Source organism: Myxine glutinosa, chromosome 6 (assembly GCF_964187855.1).
Source record: "Myxine glutinosa chromosome 6, kmMyxGlut1.1, whole genome shotgun sequence".
Taxonomy (NCBI): domain Eukaryota; kingdom Metazoa; phylum Chordata; class Myxini; order Myxiniformes; family Myxinidae; genus Myxine; species Myxine glutinosa.
The window spans coordinates 60,799,119-60,821,243 of record NC_136266.1 but is presented as its reverse complement, the minus strand read 5'-3'; the positions used below and the strand labels follow the sequence as shown (position 1 = coordinate 60,821,243).

General features: G+C 44.6%; 1 protein-coding gene across 3 annotated transcripts in view; it reads left to right on the top strand.

Annotated features, from left to right (window-relative positions):
• The first annotated feature begins 224 nt into the window (after nt 1-224).
• LOC137429849 (uncharacterized) overlaps nt 225-22,125 on the top strand; it is a 114,701-nt gene continuing 92,800 nt past the window's right edge. For 2 of the 3 annotated variants that reach the window (XM_068120151.2, XM_068120150.2), the window contains exons 1-6: nt 226-485; nt 744-908; nt 1,320-1,447; nt 1,533-1,680; nt 6,794-6,949; nt 14,620-14,744. In XM_068120151.2, coding sequence (XP_067976252.2) covers nt 398-485; nt 744-908; nt 1,320-1,447; nt 1,533-1,680; nt 6,794-6,949; nt 14,620-14,744 — 810 coding nt within the window. In that variant the 5' untranslated portion in view covers nt 226-397. Of the gene's footprint in view, nt 486-743; nt 909-1,319; nt 1,448-1,532; nt 1,681-6,793; nt 6,950-14,619; nt 14,745-22,125 lie in introns of all 3 variants that reach the window. The other variant, XM_068120152.2, reaches the window with a different exon arrangement.

Below are 22,125 nucleotides of genomic sequence, written 5' to 3'. Positions count from 1 at the left end.
ATACGTGACGTCATTGTAAATATCCTCACGTTTTGTAATTTTTCTTTCGTACGCGGTATGCAAGGCTTGTCGGTGTACGTCGCTGCAGTCGTTTCACTTTTGAAACCCCGTTTACTGATGTCAAAATGTGAATCTTTTCTTTGGTTTGTATTTCCTAATTTAACTACTTGCCTTACCTATAAATAATTTGAGTATTGGTAACCTCATTTCATATGTCGAATGGGACTATGGGAGAGAAAGTAAATAGCGGAACCAGGAACTGACGATGGAATAATGGTATTGGTGACCTCTCCCCCTTTTTTTTTTTTGGGGAAGAATTGTTCATAATCCTTTCTTTACAGGAACTTCGATGTTCATTACAACTCTCTCGCTACCCTGAGCTACCTGACCCTGTCTTATGGCGGTTAAGCCTTTTAAAGTGAGTGTGTTGAACGAACCAAGTCACGGCCTTGTCGCGTCGTCATTGAAGGAACTCACACACCTCGGTAAGAACACTTTTTGTGGTCACCAGCGTTTGTTGTGGAGAAGGTCCAGATGCAAAGCATAAACTGTTCAGCCTGACGAAGCTATGCACTCCATGGTGTTTATTCTAGTTATAGAAATGGATTTCACAAGCATTATACAAAATAATCATTCCATGAGAGCAATTTAACTCATCCTTTTGTTTCGTTACAAATTGTTTTTTATCATAAAAAGTCGTTTAATCGACATCAATATGTAAGTTTTGATGGATGTTTTAATAGGCTGCAAAAAGCTGCACGTGACAGAGAAGAAGCAGGTGCAGGTGGTACTGTCGGAAGATGGTACGCTGGTGGACGACGAAGAATACTTCTCCTTTCTTGAACCAAATACGGCTCTCGTGTTCCTCATGCCCAATCAGACCTGGCAGCCTTCTTGTAGCCGAACAGGTGAGATTGTCTTATTGAGGTAAACTTGTAAAAACTGCTTCGCATCGCTCACCCTCTTACAACATGTGAAGTGATACTGTGGCGGGCACAAGGGGCAATAATTCCGCGCACCAGTGGGTGGCGCGAGCGCCCAGGCGGGGACCGATGGCACATGCCCCGCCCTTCGACCGATCGGCCATGCCCGGGAACTAGGCGTGGCCTCGGCATATATATGCGGGCTCTAAGCTCGAGCCCGCTCACTCAGTGCTGCAGTTCGAGCTTTCGAAATACTCTTTTTGTTTTAACAAACGTGTTGTGGCCTACCTCTTTGGCAAGCAAGTTGTGTGTGCGCAGCACCACACTTCAATACCAAGATTCATCCGTCTGTGTTTTAAAATGTCTAATTGTAGAAATATTGATTCTTTTATTTAGGCCCGAAGACTGCTGAGATGACGGAAGTGGATACTGGGGCTGGAGGAGAGCCCGAATGGCTGGGACCGGCTCAGAGACTGTCCATGTACCCTGCAAATATTTTACTACTCTCGGACATCCAGCTCCAGGTATAGTCATTACACCTTGTGTTGTTAATAGGTACAAACCTAGCTTTACCTCTCACAAAACTTAAACGTTCACTTTAACTGGCAGGCAGTGCTGGAAACAAAGCTGAGTGACCTGGCATGTGTTGTCAATGATAACAAACAAGCCGTGGCACTGCAAGATGGCTGCCAACAGCTGCTGGATGATCGTGATCGACGCCGTGAGACACTGCAGCTGCTGCAACTGATGAGGGATCGTAAGCAGCAGATGAAGAGTTTCAGGGTTTTCAAGTTGTTTTGTAATGGGGTTTCTTTTTGAGACTATTCTTCGTAATCTTTTTTCTTTGTAAATGAGTTGTTTTCATGAGATAGTTTTTTTTTAGTTTTTTTTTTAGATAACTTTTAATTACAGTATTTTTTTGGCATACAAGTCAATACTCCCCCCCCCCTAAACCCCCCACCCACTCCCACCTCGATCCTCGACTTGTGCTCAGAATCGACTTATCTTTTTTTTTTTGTGAGGTGTGGTATTAATTTTCTGAAATAAATTGTATAATTGCTAGTTTAAACATTGCAGAAGTCTCTGCTTCATTTTGTGGAAGCATTCCTCGAAAGTGCGACATTAAGTAGACAGGATATTCCTATGGATGTAATGTTGTAATGTGGAGGAATGAATTCCCATGGCACATTCTCGGTCACCATAACATAACTTAACTACATAATACTTAACTACATAAGTTAACCTCACTTAACTACATATTAGTTATATTGATGATCAGGACTATAAATAATTAAATTGACATATGTGGGAAAATTACACGTCCAGACGAGGAATCTAACCCAGGCCCTCGAGTGAACCGAACCTGTGTTCTGCCATCTGGGCGACCCTGACCAAGCATGCAATTTTCCCACACACATGATTGCCTCTCTCTTCACTCCTCACCTTCACCTCCATCACTGCTTCCGAGGCACTTGATTTTCCCACATATATAAATTTAATTATTTATAATCCTATTCATTAAAATAATTGTTTCACTACACCCCCATTGGTGTTTATAATAGTGGTCATGGATTTGTGTAACCCCACTGGGGGGAAGACCCTCTCGTTATCGGGCCGTTGGTGCTCCTGTGGTGGGCAGCAAGTGCCCCGGAAACGAGGCCTTCGGATAGACTCTGCACTCGCGTACAGAGATCATTGTCCCCACACTTAAAAAAAACTAGATGGTATTCATAGAATACTTACCCTGCACAGTCAACTTGGTGCGAGCCAACTCTGGTGTATTTATTAATTGCCCCACGTGTGCAAAGCAAAAAGAGGGGTTACGCAATTGATTCATTCTGTCTGTCCACAGATGTGTTGGTGTTGGTGTTGGCTTCGCGGTTAGGGTGCTGGCTTGGGATCATAGGATCCTGGGTTTGAATCCCGGTCGATCGCTGAATTAACGACAGGGGGGGTTGACTCAGCCTGTTCATCCTTCCGAGGTCGACAAATTGAGTACCAGCTTGCTGGGATGAATGATCCCGGTGTGTACCCCGGTTTAAAATAGGTACACCGTATCCCTGCGCATTGTAAGAGCGTGACCAAGGGTTGGCATCAGGAAGGGCATCCGGCCATAAAAACATTGCCTCAAAACAGGGAACCATGATTGTCATGGGGCTCGCAAGGCTAACCCCCACTCTAGCGGGGAAAATGGCCTTAAAACGATCATTCATTCATTCATTTCACTTCGCTTATTTTTCAAGATATTCCGCTCACAAGGTTCAGACATACATGGCGGTGGCCATCTTGGATTTTGATGTGGGTTGCACCCACCCACCAAATTAGAATTCGGTCCTTCGCTTACGCACGCACGCACGCACGGACGGACGGAGGGGAAAACCATAGTCCCCCTTTCGCTCCACGGTGCGACGGGGGACAATAAGTTCTATGTCAGCCCGGGTTGTCGGTATAAGCTGTATCGATGTCTCCGCTACGAGGGGGCAGGGCGTGCTAAATAGTGCAGGGATTATGGATAAGATTCCTTTGTTCGTCGTCCCCTCTGTTGTCAAACCTGTGTCCCTTATGGCAAAGCACTCATTTAAACACTTGGATAGGCCCTTTCGTGCAGCATTAAATAATTCCCCTTCCCTTGCAATGACCTTGGAAGAACACAGGCAGGAAGCCAGATCGAGGCACCACTGGATGGCCGCCGCCAGCCGCACCACCAGCTGGCCTAGCAACATCGCGTGAGACGAGCTGTAACCACGCCACAGGGAACGTGTGATTGGTTGGCGCGGAAGGCGCGAGCCTTGAACCAATCAGCGCGGAAGGCGCGAAACGGTTGAGGAGACGGCGGGAAGCTACGAGGCTCTGGTTGGTGGCGCGCCAAAACTGACGTCACATGAAAACTGATGTCACAAACGTCACATGTCACTGCCAAGTGACAAAAGGACTCGCTGGCGGGATTCTGGACGCTTCGCTCTGGGTATTGAGTCGTGCCGGTCTTTCGCTCTTCGCATATCGATCTTCGCGAAAGACCTTCGTTCCTGGCTCTCGTTGTGCCTCGTGTTGGAGATCGGCTTCGCGGGGAGATCGCTAGCCCAGTTGCTTTTGGTGCTGGAGCGAGGCGTGCCGTGGAGCGAACGGACCTCGTGGGCGGTCGAAAGGAGCCTGGAGTGGGGCGGGTCGCTCGGGCCTGGCGGAGCTTGTGGGCGAGGCGGACTGAGGGAGCCGCGTTGGACGAAGGGCACATTTCGGACAGATAAGCTTGCACCCACGAACCATTACACGACGAGACATTTCTTTTCGTAATCCATTTTCCTTTGTGGCGTGTTCGAAGTCTGTGTGTGGAATCCCAATTTAGGATCATTATTTATTTCATCGTCACGTTTCATTATATCGGGGTCCGTTTCATAAATCCTTATTTTTGTACATTTTACCTCGGATTCCCGTTTGAGTTCGTTCCCTCTCCAGATAAGCGCCCCCGCTTCTTCTTCATTCTTTCTCCCGTGCTGTGATAGCAAAATCCGTATTTGGTCATCGCCTCAATTAAAGCCGTTTGGTCATTCGCGAGCCCTGGTATTAACCGGAGGGTATTCGCACGACAATATGCTGGTAGCTCAGCAGAGATGGTGTTGCAGTTTCGAGCGACGGTTGTTTCTTCCCCTTAATTGTGGGGGTGACATCCTCTCTCAATCATCGCGGATAACCGCAAGATCTAGCCATCTCTGTTATTTCATAACAGTGCTGTGTAAAACGTTCCGAACACAAAACCGGACATGTTGTAGGCCCGATCCACACTCAGGTATTCTGGACAAACCTTGTCCAATTTGAGGCAACTGTCAGAGCTTTCGGCCATTGGTTTAGCATAAAACCATCTCGGTTTGTGTTACTACAACCATCAAGGACACATCGACAAGGCATATTTACCTCCTCCACCGAAGGTGGTATGTTTTAACCTCTGTCTGTCTGTTTGTGAACAAGATATCTTAAAAAGCTGTGGATGGATTTGGACGAAACTTGGTGGACAGGTTGGGTGTGTAACAAGACCGAGTTGTTTCAATTTTAGTGAAGGTCTAAATATGGATTCAGATACAATAATTATTTAACTTTTAAGTGATTCTTCAACATTTTGAGAGATCGGGCGAAAAGCAGAAATATAACATAAAAGTTGTGGACGAGTTATGATTAAACTAGGTGGACGAGTTGGTTAAGTGACAAGAACAAGCCGATTAGATTTTGGTTCAGGTCCGAATCCAGATCGGGCCTATCAGTGGGATACAAAACATAAACTGTTCTACGTGTTCTAGTTTTCCCCTGTATCACCATTAATTTGGGAATTAAAATGTCATCGTCGCTGCAGTGTTTTTGCCATGGCTACATCTTTCATACTCGGTGCCATTGTGTGTGTGTGTGTGTGTGTGTGTGTGTGTGTGTGTGTGTGTGTGTGTGTGTGTGTGTGTGTGTGTGTGTGTGTGTGTGTGTGTGTGTGTGTGTGTGTGTGTGTGTGCGTGCGTGCGTGCGTGCGCGCGCGCGTGATGTCCTACTCCGAAAGAATTTGACCTTGTTAGTTAAAACTTTCAGAGATGAATTAGGGCACCATGAAGTTGTGCCTGTGCAAGTTTCATTTGATTCCATCAAGTTTTGAAAAAACAAGACCGAAAGTCTAACAGCGGTGTAGCCGGGCTTGTTTGATATTTTAGTATAGTTGAAGAGGATAGTATGACCTGGGTGGAGATACCAGTAAGCAAATAATGTAAGTATGAAATTATTTTGAAGTACTCTAAGTCACTTAGCTGTTTTCACCATGGAATTGAAGAAATTGCATTGAGACTCTGGTTTATTCTATATGTTTCAAGTCAACATTGAACCAACCATACACCGCTTCAATCCAGTAACTTTGCAGTCACGACAAAGGGATTGCAGTGTAACGATTATATTTACTATATTATCATTATTAACGTTATTAATATTATTCCGAAAACGATGTTACTGTATGAAGAAACCTGGGCTAAGTTGTCCGAAGCGGCCTGAAGGTGAGGCATGAACTATGAAGGCATGAAGCCTAAGGCTGTGTTGTTCGAAGGCCCATAATGCCTATGCTTTCGATATTTATTGGTCATTTTAACAATCGGTTTGTTTGTGTTTCACAATGAAAAACGTAAAGGTAGAGCATGCAGATTGTGATACATGACAGGTTCAACGATATGTCTGGCCTGAACGGCATAGGAATCAAAATGGCGGTGTGTGGAGTCGGCCATTGTACCACCGTAATGACATTAAATTGCCCGTCATGTGACCAGATCCTCAGCTCTGATTGGTGTACGTTTGAGGGGACATAATACATACATATGGATAGACCACCACTGTTCTAGATGGCTATGCCGTAAAAAGTTGTTTTTTTCCCACTAATCTTGGCATTTCCTTCCTTTGGGTGGAGGATGCAATTGGAATTATCTGTGCTATATAACCATGATGTATTATATATGCACATAAGCAATATGCATGATTTTGCTTCATCTAAATAACCCGGGTTATGTTTTTATTTTTGGGTGCGACCGAGGCAGCGGTCTGTTGCCTATACACCACCCAAATAAAGGGATTTGTTGGAATGAGGTATTGCACGCTTGGAACAAGATCACCCTTAGGGCGAGTACTCTGGTAGTTATTTTAATTCCTGTGAGTGAGAGCAACTTGATATTTATCAGGAAAGAATGAGTGAATCATTGACATTTTGTGATCACCGAGAGTCCTATAGACTCTTCACTTGGTTGTCTGCAGAGTGACAGACCTTTTGGGATGACATTCATAACTGGTATTTTATTTGGTTTTTATAATTAAGCTTGTAATATCAACATTTTGATGACGTTTTTATTCGCATATGCCTCCAGAGAATGGGAAAAGGATTCGGCACCCATGTAGACCTTATCGCAAGACAAGTTGTATCTGCAATGCTGGATGGTTCTGCCCGGAGGAGGACATCGACCGTTGTGAACAATGCACACCACACACAACCTGCCCAGTGGGCAAAGGAGTTAAACAAAAAGGTACAAATTATTATTATTGTTCGATTTATGGTATTTTTGTCATCAAATAACATTTAATCAATAAAGTACAATGCAGGATTTTTTGGAGGCTTGATTTGGGCTGTCCAGAAAGTTCCAAATTGTCACGCTGAAACCCGAGGCCCCACTCCATTTTATTTTGATTACAGCACAATCTATTTTTCACTTACCAAAAGCCTTCATTCACCACGCGCATCCTATTATTATTATTATTATTATTTTTGTATACAAGATCGAGGCTCGTGAAAGAGCTAACATTAACATATTAACATACTAACATATTTGAATTGATGACCACTGTCAAACGTGTTCAGCATTACCATGTGTTTTGTTCTGAGTGTGATTCGTTATAAATGCAAAAAGACAGGTTATGCGTACATACTTTGGAGACATGTGTAAGGTTGGACACTTTGAGGGTTATGTTCTACAAAGAAGTGAAACATTGACCCATGCACCTGGTATCCCCTCCTATCCCCTCTCTCACATAAATCTTTTATCGAGCGAGCCCACACGTCTGTCCCATCATGTTAGTCGTATATTTGTCTGTCGACAGATGTCGGTTTATGATCTTGGAACTACTTCGTTTAATTTCAAGATTTTTATTTTGAATAGGAATGGGAACATGATTCAGAACACGAAATTGCAGTACTTTGACTCTGAATTTGGAAAATTGTTCGGCATCTCATCCCAAGAATTCTTTTTTGGTATTCCTTTATTTGGTATTCTGGTCAGGTATTCTTTTTTGGTCTGCCTGACTGGCAGCCAAACAAAATTGATCATCATTCCAAGCAGGAAACTTGCTGTTTTAAGGACGTCACAAAGGACACGAACAACATGCACAAATAACTAATGCAACATGTTAAATAAGGTGGTGTAAAAGATTGTGCAAAAACAGTGGTAAACTTCCGAATTTTTTTTTTTTCTCAACTACAGCCTTTAAGGTAAACAGGTAAACTACAGCCTTTAAAATGTTTATTTTATTTCAATTTAATTGTACTGTATATTTGAACACTGCAGAACAAAAATGACCTTCTTGGCTCTTTCAAAAATTTTCCATTAACAGTACTTGGACAAAATAGTATGCCATTTTTACCCTATCTTGACCAATCAAAGTTGTTGCTCGCTCTCTTAGCATAGGATTTCTCTGGTCTCTTAAATGGAGATTACACAAGTAAATACAGATTCAGACAAAATGGCAGCTCATAGGAAATATACAGTCATGTGAAAAAGTAAGTACACCCCATGTAAAGTTTTGACTTTTTCAACATATTTCAACATACAGCTATTTGATCTTCATTTCAACAATATTGATAGATAAAGGTGATAAAATATAACAAATATCATGAAACATTTACAATTTGTAGTCCATTGTATAATTTAAATAAACATAAATGCAAATTTCGCATGTGGAAAAAGAAAGTACACCCTGACATTTATCACTACTTCAAATACCTAAAATTAGAATCAGGTGCACCAGCTCAGGTGCAAATGATTAGAACATCGTTAGAGAGGATCTTGGAGGAACCTGTCTTATTTAAACCTCAGACATTTAGTTTGGTTTGCTCTTTGTTGTTAAAGTGTGTGGCGTCACCATGGCTAGATCAAAAGAGCTCTCTGAGGCCTTCAGAAAGAAGGTTATAGATGCCTACGAGTCTGGGAAGGGATTTAAAAAGATCTCCAAACAATTTGAAATCAATCATTCGACTGTCCGGAAGATCATCTACAAGTGGAGAAGATTCTAAACAACTGCCAACTTGTTCAGGCCAGGCCGCCCCAGCAAGTTTAGCCCGAGAGCAGACCGCAAGATGCTGAAAGAAGTCTCTAAGAACCCCAGAATGTAATCACGGGACCTACAGGTAGCTCTTGCCACTGTTGATGTCAAAGTGCACGAGTCTACCATTAGAAAGAGGCTGCACAAATTTGATCTACATGGGAGGTGTGCCAGGAGGAAACCTTTGCTGTCCAGAAAGAACATCAGGGCAAGACTAAAGTTTGCCAATGAACACCTCGGCAAAGACCAGCATGTCTGGAACAATGTGCTCTGGACAGATGAGTCTAAGGTAGAGCTATTTGGCCACAGTACCAGAAGACATGTTTGGCAAAAACCAAAGACAGCATTTGACCACAAGAACCTGATACCGACTGTAAAGCATGGTGGTGGAAATATTATGGTTTTGGGCAGCTCTGCTGCATCAGGGCCTGGGCAACTCACCATCATGGAATCCACTATGAATTCTTCATTGTTCCAGAGGGTGCTTGAGGATAATGTGAGGCCATCTGTCGGAAAGTTGAAGCTCAATCGAAGGTGGACCTTGCAACATCACAATGACCCTAAGCATACCAGTAAATCCAACAAGGAATGGCTGAAAAGAAAGAAATGGAGGGTTCTGGATTGGCCAAGTCAAAGCCCGGATCTAAATCCCATCGAGATGTTGTGGGGGGATTTGAAACGAGCTGTGCATGCAAGAAACCCCTCAAACATCGCACAGCTGAAAGAATTCTGCATGGAGGAGTGGGCAAAAATTTCTCCCAGTCGATGTCAGGGACTGGAAGACAGTTATAAGAAACGCCTACTTGAGATTGTTTCTGCCAAAGGGGGCAATACCACCTATTAGAGTCAATGGTGTACTTACTTTTTCCACATGCGAAATTTGCATTTATGTTTATTTAAATTATACAATTGTTACGGATCCTGGATTTAGGTGAATTACTATTCATGTCATTGCTTATTAATGTTTATTCTATTAAAGGTTGTTGTGGTTAAATGGTTAGAGAGGCTCTGGATAACAGGAGACCGGAAACGGGACAGTGAACCGGAAGAAGAAAAGAGACACGAAGTCCTGGAGAAGCGGCGATCTTCTTCCTCGCCCAGCTCCGACGCGAGCGGTGTCGTTATTGAGCAGCGTGGGGGACGCTGCGTTTGAAAGCCCGTCTGGCGAAAGGAGTTACCTGCGCGGGGTAATTACCGATTACACGTCAAGTTGCCGTGGGTTCGTGCACGGAACCAAGCGTCCGGCACAGTTCGCCTCCACGTCTACAAGGACGCGTACGGGTCGCACCTTGGGCCTCGCGCGCTTTGTAAGCCGCGCTTTGCTTTGCCCGCTTTGTTTTGCAAGGAGGTGTGCGCTGCAGCAGCTGTTCCCGGTACGCGACGTGCACGTTTGGAACACGTCAGCCAGGGGTTCGTTCAACCGCCCGTGTGCGGAGAAGTCGACCTTCACCTTGGTCTGGAGGGGCCCAGAGACATTGTGAGGGACAGTGACCATTGAGGGGTCGTGAGTGGGGAAAGGGGGGAAATTTATGAGATGGCCATCTTAGTAAGATTGTTGATGGATTGTTGATTGCTGATGATGGATGGAGAATATATTATTAAGTAATCCGGATCCATGGTGTGGGGTTTATTATTGACTTGAATTGTTGTGTCTTTCATATTGATTGCGTTACGAAAGCGTATAAATCGTATATCTTTCTGGCGAGGTCCCTCCCACGGTCCGGGGGTCACCAAGACCAGGTAGTTACCGGGAGGACCATGTAACAGAATTGGGGGCTCGTCCAATTGAATTCCGGGATCTAAAATTGTATAACTTCATAAAATAATTTTTTTTAGTAATTAAAATTAATTAATTAATTATTAATTGGTAAATTTTTGAGAAATTGTGGTAACGTCTTGGGTGAAGGTTAACAGGTGTTAACGATAGTCACCATGGCGTTTGTTGCACAGAACTTTGCGGTAACACCTAGTGAGGCACAGTTCCGAGCGTTACTAAAAGCGGACCTCTTGAAATTGGCCAAACATTTTAACTTGGAGGTCCGAACTAATTTGAGGAAGGCAGAGTTGCAGACCACGGTGATACAATCAATGGTGGGATTAGGAACATGGGACGAGTTAGCCTGGCAGTGGCTACCCGAAGAACCAGAAGACGTTGAGATCCGGAAACTGGAGTTGCAATTACGGAGCCAGGAACGGATCAAAGAAGAAGAAAGGAAAGCAGAAAAGGAAAGAGCAGAAGAGGAAAGGAAAGCAGAAGAGAGGAGAGAAGAGAAACAAGCAGAGGAAAGGAGAGTGGAACGAGAACTCCAGGAAAGGTTAGCAGAAGAAGAAAGGAAAGCAGAAAAGGAAAGAGCAGAAGAAGAAAGGAAAGCAGAAGAGAGGAGAGAAGAGAAACAAGCAGAGGAAAGGAGAGTGGAACGAGAACTCCAGGAAAGGTTAGAAGGGAGAAAAGCAGAGGAGAGGAGAGCTGCCAGGGAACTCGAAGCAGAGGAGAGAAAAGCCGAAAGGGAGTTGAAGGAACGTGATCTGGCGCTTCAGCAAGAAATTAAATTCAAGGAGCTGGATTTAATGAGAGAACGGGGAGAGGTACCACCCTTGCTGTCGGGGTCGACACCTAGCCAGAACACCTGGGAGGTGGGCAGACATGTGAGGCTGGTTCCACCCTTCAGTGAAAAGGAAGTCACTCAATTTTTTCCACACTTTGAGAAAGTGGCTCGACAGTTAAACTGGCCGGAAGAGGCCTGGACCATACTAGTGCAAAGTGTGCTGGTGGGTAAAGCTCGAGATTTATTCGGCGCTACCAATGGACCAATGTGCAGATTATGAGGTATTGAAGAAGCACATCCTCAAAGCCTATGAGTTGGTTCCTGAAGCTTACCGGCAAAAATTCAGGAATGCCAGGAAGAGGGAGAGTGAGACCCATGTGGAGTTTGCCAGAGTGAAAGAAAACATGTTTGATCGGTGGTGTGAGTCGAAAGGAGTCGGGAACGACTTCAAAGCATTGCGTGACCTGATGCTGGTGGAGGAATTTCAACAGTGTGTCCACGAGGACATCAAAGTGTACCTGCAGGAAAAGAAAGTACCAAAGTTGTGGGACGCAGCCACCATGGCAGATGATTATGCCTTAACACACCGGATAGGGGTCCACACACCTAGCTCCTCGCCTAGACTTCAGCAGGGGAGTTATGGAACACCCGGTGCGGAGAACGACAATACATGGCGGCGGCCTCGAGAGGATTATGGGGACAACGCGGATACCCCAACTGTTCGAAATCAGAGGGCTACGGGCCCAAGACAAACTTATTTCCCGGGGGGCCCGAGGCAGACCACGAGTTTTTCCTCCGGGCCTACTTGCGCCTTTTGCAAAAAACCTGGACACTTGATGTCCAGTTGTTACCTCATGAAAAGGGACAACCCAGAGCGGAGTCCGACTATTACAACTCCGAATGCGATGGCTAGCATAAGAAATCGCCCACAGAAGAGTTACCAACCATTTATTTATGAGGGGTTTGTCTCACTCGAGGGAGACTTGACTAACCCAAGACCTGTTAGGGTATTGAGGGACACAGGAGCCCATCAATCCTTAATGCTTGAAGGCATTTTGCCATTGTCAAAGAGTACCGCAACTGGTGATAGTGTTCGGTTACAAGGGATCGGTGGCTGTGTTAGTGCCCCACTTCATGTCATCCATTTGGAATCCGATTTGGTGTCAGGACCGGTCATTGCCGGTTTACAAGCCACGCTTCCTGTAGAGGGGGTATCTGTGATTATCGGGAATGATTTGGCCGGGGGGCAAATTTATGGTAACCCGAGGGTGGGTAAAGAGCCCTGCAGGGGAAATAACACCACCCCAGCTCGGGATGGCGACAAAAGTTGCAAGTTATTCGTAGGGGGACTGAACTTCATCTCAGACGAAGAAGTTCTGACCTCTGTCTTCAACAGATATGGGCCGCTGGTGGAAGTGCGGGTGGTAAAAGACAGGGAAACGCAATGGTCAAGAGGGTTCGGCTTTGTCACGTTTGCAAGCACAAGAGACGCCAGGGAGGCAGAGAAGAATTGGAATGGTAAGGATTTGGAGGGTCGGACCATAACAGTAGGGAAGGCATTTCATAGGCGTCGAGAGGTCTACAGAAGAGGACCACTTGGCGGTAGTTTTGGTGTTGGCAGCAGCCGATATTACTGTGGAGGCTCCCAGAGTTACGGCATCTCCCGAAAGAATGATTGGCAGAGGACTGGCCGAGAAGGAGACCGCCAGTCAGGGGACTGCTGGGACAAGGGGTCCCACCGTAACTGTTAGGAGTCCGGAGAAGTTGAAGCACTCTATATACGGCGGAGCCGCCGAGCCTGGGCTCCTACACGGGCTAACCGTGAACGCCACGTTCTTAAAAGGCGTCCCGGTAGGGAACGTTCCTACACGGACTAACCGTGAACTCCACGTTCTTAAAGGCGTCCATGTAATGAACTTTCCTCCCTGGACTAACCGTGAACCCCACATTCCTTAAGGCGTCCATGTAGTGAGTACTCAGCTGGGCCTCCATCCAAGAGCAACTAGAAGTGGTTGACGCTTGGTCTAGAGGGAATTACCTTGGAATCTCTGGGGGGTTTTGGTGAAAGTTTGTTGCTTTATTTTTGAGATGCGATAATTGTGCCCGGGGGGAACTGATGATTTGGGGTATCGGGTTTGTTTATCAAAGTTGGCCGGCCCAGAAAGTTTTCGCGGGGTTCAAACTTTCTTTCTTGAAGGGGGGGAGTGTTACGGATCCCGGATTTAGGTGAATTACTATTCATGTCATTGCTTATTAATGTTTATTCTATTAAAGGTTGTTGTGGTTAAATGGTTAGAGAGGCTCCGGATAACAGGAGACCGGAAACGGGATAGTGAACCGGAAGAAGAAAAGAGAGAGACGAGGTCCTGGAGAAGCGGCGATCTTCTTCTTCCTCGCCCAGCTCCGACGCGAGCGGTGTCGATATTGAGCAGCGTGGGGGACGCTGCGTTTGAAAGCCCGTCTGGCGAAAGGAGTTACCTGTGTGGGGTAATTACCGATTACACGTCAAGTTGCCGTGGGTTCGTGCACGGAACCAAGCGTCTGGCACAGTTCGCCTCCACGTCTACAAGGACGCGTACGGGTCGCACCTTGGGCCTCGCGCGCTTTGCAAGCCGCGCTTTGCTTTGCCCGCTTTGTTTTGCAAGGAGGTGTGCGCTGCAGCAGCTGTTCCCGGTACGCGACGTGCACGTTTGGAACACGTCAGCCAGGGGTTCGTTCAACCGCCCGTGTGCGTAGAAGTCGACCTTCACCTTGGTCTGGAGGGGCCCAGAGACATTGTGAGGGACAGTGACCATTGAGGGGTCGTGAGTGGGGAAAGGGGGGAAATTTATGAGATGGCCATCTTAGTAAGATTGTTTATGGATTGTTGATTGCTGATGATGGATGGAGAATATATTATTAAGTAATCCGGATCCTTGGTGTGGGGTTTCTTATTGACTTGAATTGTTGTGTCTTTCATATTGATTGCGTTACGAAAGCGTATAAATCATATATCTTTCTGGCGGGGTCCCTCCCACGGTCCGGGGGTCACCAAGACCAGGTAGTTACCGGGAGGACCACGTAACACAATGGACTACAAAATGTAAATGTTTCATGATATTTGTTATATTATATCACCTTTATCTATCAATATTTTTGAAATGATCAAATAGCTGTATTGAAATATGTTGAAAAAGTCAAAACTTTACATGGGGTGTACTTACTTTTTCACGTGACTGTAGATCGTGCTCAGCACATGAATCGATAGTTTAAAAGACACTTCTCATGTCCTTTTTTTCTCAAGACTGCGTGGGCTAAGGTATTGAATGAACTCTCATTTATTGTTTAATTCTCAGAAACCCCAAAGAATGAAGATCAAATGGACTCTTGTTTGGTTCCTCATTCCAACATGGATACAAGCCTTGAAGCCAGACTTTGCGTGCCTCAACCTCACGTTGGTCTTTCAACCGAGGAGCTGCAGGTACATGAGGGAGTTGAAAACAAGCGTATTGTTATGTCTGTGGGGTAGAGATTACCTTAGACAGGTAGATTTGTGTAGGTAACATGCTCCGACTGTCATGAAGAAGAAGAACCACCACCATGTAATAAGTAGAGGCCTGTTTAGCCCGGATGTCGGATTAAGGTGTATCTTCGTCCCCATTACGAGGAATGGGGCATGTTAACTTGTTATCGGGATTATGTTAACTACTTCCCTGTTCGTAATTCCCTATGTGATTGATCCTTTGTCCCTTATGGCACCGCAATAGACACGAGTAAGAATGCCAATTAAAGCACATTAAATAATAATTTTAAAAACCGACTGGAAGCCAGTTCTGAGCACTGCCGATGGGACGGCAACCAGCTACAGCACACATCGAGGTCGGGCAGGCCGAAGACACGCCCCGAGGAGCCGTGATTGGTCAGGGCGTAGTAAGGAGGCACTCACTGATTGGTGAAGGAAGGCCGAGGAGGAAGCAGCGCACTGATTGGCAAGGTACGACCGATGACGTCGGAGATGGACTGCGCGCTGAGTGGTGGAGAGCTAAGCCTGTGGTGTTGGCCAGCAGGAATTCGAGGAGAGGCACCGATTACGTCACGCCGGGACCAACAACGAGAACTCAAACGGACATCTTCTCTCTCTTTCTGTTTCTCTTTCCTCGCTCTCGCCTTCCTCTTGTTCCCGACGGTCGTGCTCGCTCTGTTCCTGCCTCTCGCTCGACTCTTGCTGACGGTGATCCCTTGACGAACGACGAGCTGGGTTTTACCAATGCGGCTGAGAGGCAAGCTGCACGCCTGCCGTTCGAGACGGACCGTGAGGCCTGCTTCGCGCCGGCGCGTGCAGCCTGGTGAACCAAGCGGACTGCGGCCTTCCTTCCCGCCAAGCACAGAGCCGCGTGCATGGGGCCGACGTCAGGAATGGTGAGATACACCAGCCAATCTGAGCTGAGTGCACTAAATAACCACACGTTTTTATTTTCAGGTTATCTTTCACTTCGTCTGTGTTCAAGTTTGGTGTGGGGGACGTTCCAATTTAGGAACTTATTTGACAGTGTTTTTATTTTGTATTACCGGCATTTCTTTTAATAAAGCCGGTATTTTTGGACATTTTAAATCCGCTTCGGTGTTCGGGAACTTCCTGCGGACGACAGGTAAGCTCTTCAGTTTTCCCTTCTCTTTCTTCCTCTGTATATATAAAAAGTGGGCATTTGAACTGATCGTCACCTCCGAGTTAAAGCTTGCTTGGCCATTCGTGATCCCTGTGGTATTCACCTGGGGAAATCACATGACAGTATGTTGCTTGGAACAGTGATTTTCCTTCAATAATTATTTATATGATTCTCTTGTATTAGCCTGGTGTTGGCTTAGCGGTTAGGGTGCCGGCTTGGGATCCGAGAAGCCTGATTTTGAATCCCGGTCGATTGCTGAATTAACACCAGGGGGGTTGACTCAGCCTGTCATCCTTCCGAGGTCGGCAAATTGAGTACCAGCTTGCTGGGATGAATGATCTCGGTGTGTACCCCGGTTTAGAATAGGTACACCGTATCCCTGCTCATCGTAAGAGGTGACCAAGGGTTGGCGTCAGGAAGGGCATCCGGCCATAAAAACTGCCTCAAAAAGGGAACCATGAGGTCATGGGGCCTGCAAGGAACCCCCGCTTTAGCGGGGAAAAATGGCCCCAAAACGATCATTCATTTCATTCATATATTCATATCTCTCTTGTCTCGTAATGAAACATTTTCGAATGCCAGAACGTTGACATGTTTTTTAAATTGTGTGTCGTTCAATAATGTTTCATTACTAGGTAATAGAATGGTAGAATTCCAGGATTTTGAAGACCAGGAAATTGCCAAATGGTATCGACTTGAAATCTGATAAATGACACTTTTGTTTTCTCAAATTGATCAAAATTGTTTTTTTTGCAGCTACATGAATGTTTCAATTTGCAGCCACTGCTGCTTGTATTTATTTATTCATGCTACCATCGTGGCGCCACAAATAAAGAAATTCTTGTACATTCCTCCCTTCCTAGGACGTTGTGAAAATGGATCCGGCTGACTTGATCAATATTCCACAAAAGGAGAGTGTTGTCAATCTGTGCCAGGAAGAGCTGAAAACTCGCCTTATGCTCGTTGACACATTTGGCCGATCCAGAGGTTGTGGTCACAAGTGTGATGAAGGAAATATGAAGGATATTGCCGTTTTGTCCTGCCGCATGAGGCAAAAAAGGCCTTAGTTTTCAACCAACCGGGGCTGGAATAATAACATTTCTTTGCATACCTAGAATTAGTCTTTGATTTATTGAAATCAAAAAACAATGTGATGACAAGCTGAAAAGTGAGGGTAATTGGCATATGCCACCATTTTCCAAGATGGCCAACATTTTCACTTATTGAAGGTACTGTATAAGGTGCATTTCCATACTTGTAGAAGGATAAGTAAAAATAAATAATAATTCTTATTTGTGTGATGGAGTAGAGAGGCATTTCCAAAAAGCCAAGACTTGTGGTGAAATGCCTAAAGCAACTAATCAACCATCAGACAAGAACCATAAGGAAATGACTGAGCAAAAGCAAACGCAAGAATCGACAAAATAATGAAATCCAATTACTTGTTTGAACATTATCAGGGGAATGTTTTGTACTATACACCTGCATATTGGGATGCGAGTAAGTTTTTGGGATACGCGTAAGTAAGAAGGAAGATTTGAATCTATTCATGGATGGCTGGGCTTTCACTGCTCGATCGATAGTGTTCCAAAGACTAGGACCGTGAAATCTCATTGTATTAATGGAGTATGATGTGCGAGTGTAGGGTAAGAACAAATTGTTAAAGGATCTAATATGGTAATTGTGTCATTTATTGAGGTGAAGTAAGAGGAATAACTGCAGGGAAGAAGATCATGGACATGCTGACACATGATATCCCTGTGTGTGCAATTTGTTAAAATCATTGAGTCAGAGTGTTAAGTGTAGTAAAAAGAGGTGCAGGGTGGTCTCGAGGACAAACCCTCAAGGCTCTTTTTGAGGAACAATGAGTGAATTTAGCTTATTGTTGTGGGTGTGTGTCCATAAAATATTACAATAAATGAGGTAGGGTAAAACTGGGGTATTGTAAACAAAAATGGAAGTGATTGAGGGTAAAGGGATGAGCGAGGGAAAAGAGTATGTACAGTCCTTGGTTTTATTGTGGTTTAAAGAAAGTTTGTTGGCTTTGAACCAGGAGGAGACCTTTTTTTAGTTTGGAGTTTAAAGTGTTGACTAAGAAATCTTCATTTGATTTGGAGTATATAATTGTAGCATCATCTGCAAACAATATAAATTGGAAGAGGGAAGAAGAAGAATGAGTTATTCAGGACCAAGGAAAATGTTGAGGTCCAAGGATAGAGCCCTGTGGAACACCATGTGGAATTTGTTTCCAGCTGGAATCACACTTGTTAACCGTCGTGAATTGTTGATGGTTATAGAAATAAGAATTTGGCTTCATGAATGTTTCAATGTGCATTCATCTCAGTGATGCCATAAAACCTGATACTATAAAACTCAAGGTTATATAAGAGAATACTATGGTCAATTGTGTCGAAAGCTTTTGACAGATTAATAAAAATGCTCGCGGTAGACGTTTTGTTACAAACCGCATCGGTGAGTTTATCAACTAGTTGCACTCGAGCCATGCCAGTGGAATGTTTAGATATAAAGCCAAACTGTTTGTCGTAAAAAGGTTGAATTTAGAGATAAACCTTTAAAGACTGTTATAAACGAGTCTTTTTAAGATATTAGAAAAATAAGGAAGAATAGAAATAGGTTTGTGATCGTGATTTTTCCTATTTATTGCCAGATTTGAAGATGGGAATAATTTGTGTGACCTTAAGATGAGAAGGGACAGACCCACTAAGGAAAGAAAGATTGAAAAAAGGCAAGAGGTTGAGAAATAAAGGCTTTAATCACTGATTAATTGATTCCATCAAATCCACAACCAGTGCTATTGTTTAGCCCTTTACCGATTTCTATAATTTTGTAGGAATGAGTCGGTGTTATGAAAAATGAAGAGCCATTTGGGTTATTGAGATAATCAGTAAAATTTGTTTTGGTAGGTGGAATAGCAAAATGAGAACCTAAGGGAAATCTCTATAGAATCAAAGATAATCCTCTCTCCATCTAGGAATTCACCATCGAGGAACAATCATTCTTGTTAGTCTGGCCAAAGATGAAGTTGATTTCACGCCATGTATTTTTGGTTCACGAGTTATCAAACAGTGACCACTATATTCGTCATGGGTGTGTGTCTGTGTGTCTGTCTGTCTGTGTCTGCAGCATTACTACCCGGTCTTGATGAAACTTGGGTGGGAGGTTGATATGATCTAGTTGTGTCCTGCCGAGAGTGGGCGTATTGCACCCATTGTGGGCGGAGCGATGCCCGAAAAATGTCTTTTTAGGGGGTAATCGAGTTCAAGCTACATCTTCTCCGAGGGAGTTGGTGGAATCTGACAGGGGTTTCGGTATTTGGTTAGGCCAATGTCATGTGTCTAGCCCCACTGAGCTCGATTTTTCATTTTTGCCCCAAGGTCAAGGTCACAAGGTCACGAAATTTAGAAAAGTCGATTTTTTAATGGTTTTATTACATTGTTCGCTTCCTGATAGGGTGAAATGTCGTACATGATCTTATATTAATGAAATGAAATTGATGAAATTGAAAATGAAAATGAAAATTGAAGAAATTGAAATGAAATGATTTTAGGAATGAAAACTGCCACCTGCACTCTTGACCCCATCCCCTCCAGCTTTGTCAAGGCCTCCCTTCCTGCTCTCTCTCCACTTATCACTGCAACAATAAACTCCTCCCTGTCTACAGGCATTGTCCCACCATCCCTCAAAATTGCTGCTGTTACCCCCATTCTGAAAAAACCTGGACTCAACGCTGACACCCTAAACAACTTCAGACCCATCTCCAACCTACCCTTTCTGTCAAAAGTTTTGGAATGCGCTGTAGCCACTCAACTCAAACATCACCTCTCTGCCAATAACCTGTATGAAACATTCCAATCTGGATTCCGCTCCAACCACAGTACTGAAACTGCTCTCCTCAAAATCACCAACGACCTTCTCCTCTCCTCTGATGCCGGCAACCTCAACATTCTCATCCTCCTCGACCTCAGCGCCGCCTTTGACACCATCAATCACACCATCCTCCTCACCTGACTTGAAACCACCTTTAACATTACCGGCACTGCCCTCTCTCTTGGATCAAATCATACCTCTCCGACAGACGCCAGTTCATCTCCATCAATAACTGCAAATCCCCCACTGCTCCCCTCCCCCAAGGTGTCCCCCAAGGTTCAGTTCTTGGCCCCCTCCTCTTCATCCTGTACCTATCCCCCCTTGGTCACTTAATCCGCCGTCATGGTCTCCAATTCCACTGCTTCGCCGATGACATCCAGCTTTTCATCTCCACCAAGTCCATCTCCACCGCCACCCACTCTATCCTGACAAACTGCATCACTGAAATAAAATCCTGGCTTCAAATCAACTTCCTCAAACTTAACTATGATAAATCTGAAATAATCATCATTGGCCCAAAAACGCTCAGCAAATCCACCCATAACTTTGCCCTCAACATCGACGGTTTCCCAGTATCCACCTCCCCTCACATCCGGAATCTTGGCATCATCTTTGACCAAACCCTCTCCTTCGCCAAATACACTAAACAGATCACAAAGACAGCCTTCCTTCACCTGAAAAATATCGCCCGTCTCCGTCCATCCCTCTCCTCCACGGCTGCAGAAACCCTCATCCACGCCTTCATTACCTCCCATCTGGACTACTGCAACAGCCTCCTCTTTGGTTCACCTTCAATAAATCATCAATAAACTCCAATACATTCAGAACTCCGCTGCCCGTCTACTCACCCATTCCCGGACCCGTGACCACATCACCCCCGTCCTTTACAAGCTTCACTGTCTCCCCATCCCCTAGATAATCCAGTACAAAATCCTCCTCTTGACCTACAAAGCCCTCCATAACCTGGCCCCATCCTACCTGACTGACCTCTCCAGACACACTCCCACCCGCAACCTCCGCTCTGCTGGTACCAACCTCCTGACCCCCCCCCCCTCTCCCCCCATGCGGACCAAATTCAGATCCTGGGGGGACAGGGCCTTCTCCATCGCTGCTCCCACCCTCTGGAACTCACTACCTCACACCATCAGAGACTCCTCACACCACATTCAAAACATCACTCAAGACCCACCTGTTCAACATTGCATTCAACATTTAACCCACAGCATTTAACCCCTGACTATCTCTTCTCCTTCTCCTTCCTTTTGCTTTGATTATTTACCTGTTGATTTTTGTCTTTTTGCACTTGTTTTTTGTACTCTGTCAAAGCGTCTTTGGGCTTCTTGAAAAGCGCTATATAAAATAAATGTATTATTATTATTATTATATTATCACATACATCATGAAATGCAAGTTTTCCAACAAATTTCAGAATCTTTGACCTTTGAAGGTCACAAAGGTCAAATTTTCGAAGTTGTGGGAATCGAACCGAATTTTCGGTATTGTGTAGCTAACTAACCTCATAACATTGCTCATTGAGCATTGTCATTGAATACCACTCGCTCGTGAACCATCGTCGTCTCCTGACTTGTTAATACTCGTTTTATTAGCATCTAACATTTTGGTATAACAGTTTTTCTTTGAATAATGGATAATTGCCATAAGCGCTTTGTGGAAATCCTTGCATTTGCATTTGTTTGCTGATGTTTGATGATGTAGATGTCGTTTATGCATCCTATTTTTGTAATTACACAAATTTATTATTAATTTGGATATCAAGGGTTGATTTATTTTGGGTTTGCAAAGTGTTTTAACGGAGAAAAATACTTCATAAGCAGAGTCGACCTGTTCAGATTGATAAACCTCACTCCAGTCAGAGGCTTTGATTTCTGAAATAAACGAATTGAGTGTTTTACTATTGATATCTCTGATGATGAGTTTTTTTTGCCTATGGGCTGGTTCATTGAAAAAATATGGAGTGCTTTAAAAAAGAGGGAGATGGTCTGTGATGTTGACATGCATTATTCCAGCAGTAATATTTTGATTATTATTCGTAGATATATTGTTATATTTGTGGCACACGGTAGAGATTACCTTAGAACAGGTGGTGGGTGGATCGAATATATCGAGCGGCTTGAACGGCTCGCTTGTTCGTTGTGCTTCGTCACCTGCTTGTCTGGTTTGTGACTACCTCGCCTGCATCATCATCTGCTTTGACATCTCCACAGCAGAGCTAAGGCACACTAAGTTGTTGTTCCCTTTCCCCGTCTGTGCTTGAGTCTGGTGTGTGGTGCCTTTGGAGCTATTTTA